Raw genomic sequence first — 5,663 nt, forward strand, 5'->3', positions numbered from 1 at the left:
TGATATGATAGGGAAGGAAGAGCAGGTGAGCGGGGGGGGGGGGGGGATGTTCGGAGTGATGGCGTTTGCCTTCCCAAGTAACCAGGGCATGATGGAGCCCTGCTTTCCTGGAGATGGCTGAACACCTGCCTGCCGATGGGAAGTAGTGAATGAATTCCTTATTTTGCTTTGTTTGCGTGGCTTTTTCTTTACCTGTTAAACTGTCTTTATCTCAACCCATGAGTTTTCTCACTTTTACCCTTCTGATTCTCCTCCCCCATCCACCAGGGTGGGGAGTGAGCAAGTGGCTGTGTGGGGCTTAGTTGCTGGCTGGCGGTAAACCACTACAGTCCTATAAAAGATGACTTCTTTTATGTACCTCATGGATGAGTGAGTGGAGGGATCCATTGTTCATCCATTCAGTCACTATCCCCACAAGTCTGTGGTATTGGTAAATCCCAAGAGAAGGCAGGAGACGTTCAGACTCATAGTGTCTGACATTTGCTATATCCTGAAGTAGCAACTTCCACTCCCTGTAAAAAATAGCAAGGATTAGAGGCAGATTAGACTGAAGAGAATTTCAGCTAGAGGTGAGCTAGTGTAGGATATGGAAATAAGAGATAACCATACGGTTGAACACAAGCTAATTCAATTCAACCAATAAAACCAATAATATATCATCTTCCAAACAACTCTAAGAAAATGAAGCAATCCCTCGGGTAGTGTATTTTTCTAATATAACGTGAAAGACCTCTGGATGCTTTAATATGAACGTAAGAGCACAGTTTAAAGTGGGATTGAAGTGCGAAGGCAGGAGAAAGCTGAATTACATGAAATGCTAAATTAAGAAAAAAATCAAGTTTTTTCCCCTTACTGTCCCCCAGAGCTTGTATTGCATCCTTTTGCTATTAGTGAGATCCACATTTACAAGGAAATTATGATCTTCCATGCTTATCTTATGGGACCGTGTTATATAAATGATATATGATATTATAGCATGTCATAGCATGATATAAAAGTGAAGCCAAATTCAGATTTTATGTAAGCAGTACCACTCTAGTGACTTTGCCAAATTTGATTCAAGCTCAACTGTGCTTGGACTGTAGACCTGAATTCAAACAGTTTATTCACAGAGAATAACAAAGCTTTACTTTGATCATCAGAAGAAGAATAAAGTTTCGTTGTCTAAGGACTTCAAACAGTTACTTCTTCATGACAGTTCAATGTTTCCTGTGCAATTCAGTTGTGCATTTTCATGGAAATAACTGAACTTCTGCTACAGGTTCAAATTTTGTTAATTGTATGTTTAATTTTAAAGATCTGATTATCTCTTCTCTGTGGTACTTGTGAGCTGAAAATTCATTGAAATTCATTCAAAATTCAGTTGATTTCAACAGACCTGGTTCTCATTCTCATTATTCTAACCAGCCTTTACATTGAGACTTCAGTTTCTCATATTTACTGTGTTGATTCACAAGCCTGTAAACTAGTCACTAGAAGTAATACACAGCCCCACCTGTTTTAACACTTATTTCCACAATTCTAAATATTATCATCAGCACACAGTTAAACATTTTGCAGCTGGAGTAAAACACAGTTTATTCTCCCAGCTTTCCTATACACTGTGTAGTGTAAATAAGAAATCAGAATGGTAGAAAGAGAAAAGCAGAACAGTGGCTTTACTTTTAGGGAGTAAGTTTGAGTGGAAAGATGCCAAGTCAGGATAGCATGTTAAATTCAAAGCAAAATAAAATGTTGATTTCTGTAGCTTTAACTATTTTATTTTGGGGTTGGCTTGTTTGATTTAAAGAAAATGTGGACAGAGGAAACTTTTTTCTTTAAACAAGCTACCAAACAAATAACATTGGTTCCGATTACAAAATTGTCTAAAAAAACCAAGCAATGTGTCATCGTCCATCCCCCCCCCAAAAAAAACCACGCTTAAAATTTTTAACTGTTCCCAAATTCTGGCAGCATTTGTTTTTTGAAGTATCACTGACAATTTAAACTGTCAATTTAAAAATATTTGTATGAAATACTGTTTTCTCCTCGCCTGCCTTTATGATGGAACAAATTAAACACTGTGTATTCGAGTAGGACACTTTTGTATTTTACTTTTAACAAAAGCCACCTGAATGGCAGTGTTCTCAGTTAACAAGAGTAACTAGTCTGTAGATGCGCATGAGACACTCCTTTTCTGATAAGCAGTCAGGTCAGTGCATTCCCTAAAATGCTTTGGTCTTGCTTCATCAGAAGTAGCTTGTGGTTATTCATGGAAACTTTCTGTGTTTTTGCTGCACACTGGAATTTTGTGGTCAGTAGGCTGACGCCCATCAGTTACTGCTCATTTGTTTTTATAGTTAGGACACGTACACATCTCACTGCTCCGTAACCCTGACCATTATCGCTCCCTCCTCCCATTTCTCTAGTCCCTCACCTGTACATGCTGTTTTAGATTAAATTCAACTGAGATCTCTTCAGGGACCTCCAGAAAGATGTATAGCTGAGTATTACTGGTCAGGGTTTGTAGACATTATTATAGCAGGGATAATTAATGACTTCAGGATTAAGCTCTACTTTTATAAAAATTTGTAAAAACCATAGAGCTTGTTTCCCAGTATGACTGCCTCCAAGTTGCTTCTTGGCCAGTCAGGATTTCTAGGAATGCATTTAGGGATCAGATGATGCTGGGCATGCCACAATTCATTCTAGTGCCATCACTACAGGTCTGTGCTGTAGTGGTTAGTTGGCCAAATAAGACACGTACCTCTCTGTAGTGTCCCGGCTGGTCAGCAGCTTCACCGAGATGTGAGTGTTCCAAGAAACATGAAAAGCTTTGAGTGCAAAGCCTGAGCCTGTCCTGGTCAAGGTAAAGCTATCCAAATCTTCCTGGGCTACTACAGGTAATGATTTGGCCATTTCTTGATGGCTGGCTTGGGGAAAAAAATTGCGGAAAAGAAAGAAGTTAAGGACTACTTTTTGTCCCTACTACCAAAGCTCAGTGAAGTCGCACCACCCCTTACTTCCCAAGTAACTATTACTCTAATCCAACAGGCTTCCTTTTACCACTGTGTGTCAGACTTTCCTTATAAAGGCAGGAAAAATGCGCTAATTGCAAAGGAATGCCTGGAGCATAACTTGCCATCTGAGGCTGCAAGGTGCTAATTAATTGCTCATTATTATTTCCATCTGATGACTTTGAAATGTTGGGCCATTATTTATAATATAAACTGTGATTTTAAATGATACTGAATTATGTAGACAACAAACTAGTATCTTACAGGTACATGCTAGACAAATACAGTTTCCCCACTTCTCATAAAACAGGCAATTATTCAATAACTTATGTCAGTGTGTTCTGCATCATTCTTGCATATCTTCTTTAATACAAGATCATGTCAGTGCAAAAGCAAGGTAAAGGCAAATTTCCTGCTGCTGTAAGCTGGCAGAACTCTGCTAAATGAAGTTGTGTCTTTATAGCAGCCACTAATTTGGCCAATACTCTCTCTATACAGTACCTCTCCAGGGCCATCTGAATGTGTCAGACACATTGCATGGCAACGCACCTGGATTAGAGATAACCTCTGCAAAGCATCACAATGTTTTTACACGAGTAACATTTTTTAATTACATCTGTGAAGCTACATTAGACTGGAGATAACCAAAAGTCAGTGGTGAAAGAGGAAAACAAGCAAGCTAAGAAAACAGATGGGATAAAACCATTGGTAAGGATTACTGCAAGATCAGTGGTCAGTGAGTCAGAAGAACTCAAACTGAAATACTCCCTTCAGGGTCCAGTAAACCAGGGCTAGAAAAGAAAACACATGAGGAAACTGAAGTAACAGGGCTAAAAATTTGAAGTAACCAGTAAGGACTGTTGAGTGTGAGTTGTGTCCTTCTAGAAGATGGGCTCTACCAAAAGAGCTCCTGGGATGCAGAAGTCCTGAAAGTCTTCTGACTTTGATCACGTGTTCTCCGTGAATAAAGTAGAAACAAAAACCTGAAGATAAATTAGCCTGTGCTCATGGCTGAACTGCTTCTAGTTCATGACCAACTTATTTTCAGTTAATCTCAGTACCTAAGCTGTGCCATGCAGGCACGTTCACAATCACTGATTTACCAGTTCAGCTTCAACAGTATTTGATTTTGATAGGAAAACACAATTGAATTTTTTGCCTTTGTCAGATTATTATAGCTTGAAAGCAATAGCTGCCTTAGGTACCTCACTTAGAGTTTCCTTAAAGAATAAATCCAATATGGTATGAGACTGACAGACAGGTTAAGAGTTTCATAAAATTTGAAAAGATTGCTCTGAATGAAGATAAGTTTCCAAATGAGCCATTTATCCTTTAAAGTTGCAAAGACGGACCATGCAGATCTACAAATCCTAAATATAAAGGAGGTAATCAGAAGGCTGGCAGGTGCAAAATTATGTCTCATTTTTATTATATACTGCAGTAAATAATCATTTAAATAGCCAAAAAAATTTACTCAACTCCAAACATAGTACACAAGGAAGATCAATGAATATAGGATCTAAACCATTCCTGAAAATACCTGTTTCTATTTAACATTGAATTAAGTAAAGCTATAACAGTTTTTTAAACTCTTGCTAACTGACTATATCAATAAAAATAAAACCTAGCCATCAGCTCCTATTTTGGATTTGCAAAATCTAATTTAACTAGAGATTTTCTAAAACCAAAATGAAAACCACTTCAATCTTTCTCTGTTACAAACCATGACATGCCAAGCACCATTGTCCCTGTGTCTGAGTTTGTACATCTGTTTCCACACCAGAACTTAGTGATTTGCTGATAATTTCCAAAAGAGTTTAACCCTAAAATGAGAGATCTTTTATTTATCCAGGGCGCTACCCAGATTCCTAAAACAGCTGAAGGGACTAATCATGGAATATGGGACTATCATGCAATTACAGATAACAAAGTCTCTCTCTACCCCCTAGATTGCAAGTTTGGTACCAAAGCCATTTTTTCCAATAGTTCTGCTCTTCTGAATGCTTTTTCTCCTAGACCCTTTTAAAAAACTCACTATCAAACCACAAAACCAATATTTCTTTGGTGACCTTTGCAATGAAGGGTTTCGTATTATTTTTTAGTAAGACACTAAAAGTCTCAGACAACTTTGTCATCTTCCCCTAGTTGGGCAGGCAGGGGCAGGAGGGAGACTGCTATAAAACCATTTATTTTGAGTTTCTAATTTTAAAGCTAATTTTTTTTTAAAGAAGTAATTCGTAGCGAAGATGTTTCCCTTCGTATGAGAGAAACTATGTTGTGTTAATATTCAGATGTCTCGGTAAAAGAAATTGGAAACAAAAATCGACTTACCTCTGGAAATATGGGCATAAAAACTATGAAATAATGGAGTGAAACTGCTGCAGATACCAAGTTCAAGTCAGCTTTGAACTGCATTCAAACACAGCTCAAGTTTTCCTGCCTGTGAGTCAGCTGCGTTGTTGATCTCTCCTTTTATTGGCTGCCTGCAAACATCTAAAATTTCCTGGTCGCATATGCAAACTGTAACTCTTTAGTGACTGCAGATGGGTTTTCACAGGCTGATTTGTTAACTGCCTGTAATTAATGAGAGCAATTACAGAAGAAGAGGTTGGATAGCTGCTTTTTCCACAATGAGGAATGCCAAGAGGGAAAGCTACGTAACAGTGA

General features: G+C 38.2%; 1 protein-coding gene across 2 annotated transcripts in view; it reads right to left on the reverse strand.

Annotated features, from left to right (window-relative positions):
• Positions 1-5,403, reverse strand: part of LOC103896832 (receptor-interacting serine/threonine-protein kinase 2) — an 18,274-nt gene extending 12,871 nt beyond the window's left edge. For both annotated transcript variants that reach the window (XM_009276744.2, XM_009276743.2), the window contains exons 1-3: positions 5,328-5,403; positions 2,747-2,912; positions 359-512 (exon numbers count right to left, since the gene is read on the reverse strand). In XM_009276744.2, the coding sequence (XP_009275019.1) occupies positions 359-512; positions 2,747-2,898 (306 nt within the window). In that variant the 5' untranslated portion in view covers positions 2,899-2,912; positions 5,328-5,403. The remainder of the gene's footprint in view (positions 1-358; positions 513-2,746; positions 2,913-5,327) is intronic.
• Positions 5,404-5,663: the final 260 nt, after the last annotated feature.

This window comes from Aptenodytes forsteri, unplaced genomic scaffold, assembly GCF_000699145.1.
Source record: "Aptenodytes forsteri isolate BGI_AS27 unplaced genomic scaffold, ASM69914v1 Scaffold33, whole genome shotgun sequence".
Classification (NCBI taxonomy): domain Eukaryota; kingdom Metazoa; phylum Chordata; class Aves; order Sphenisciformes; family Spheniscidae; genus Aptenodytes; species Aptenodytes forsteri.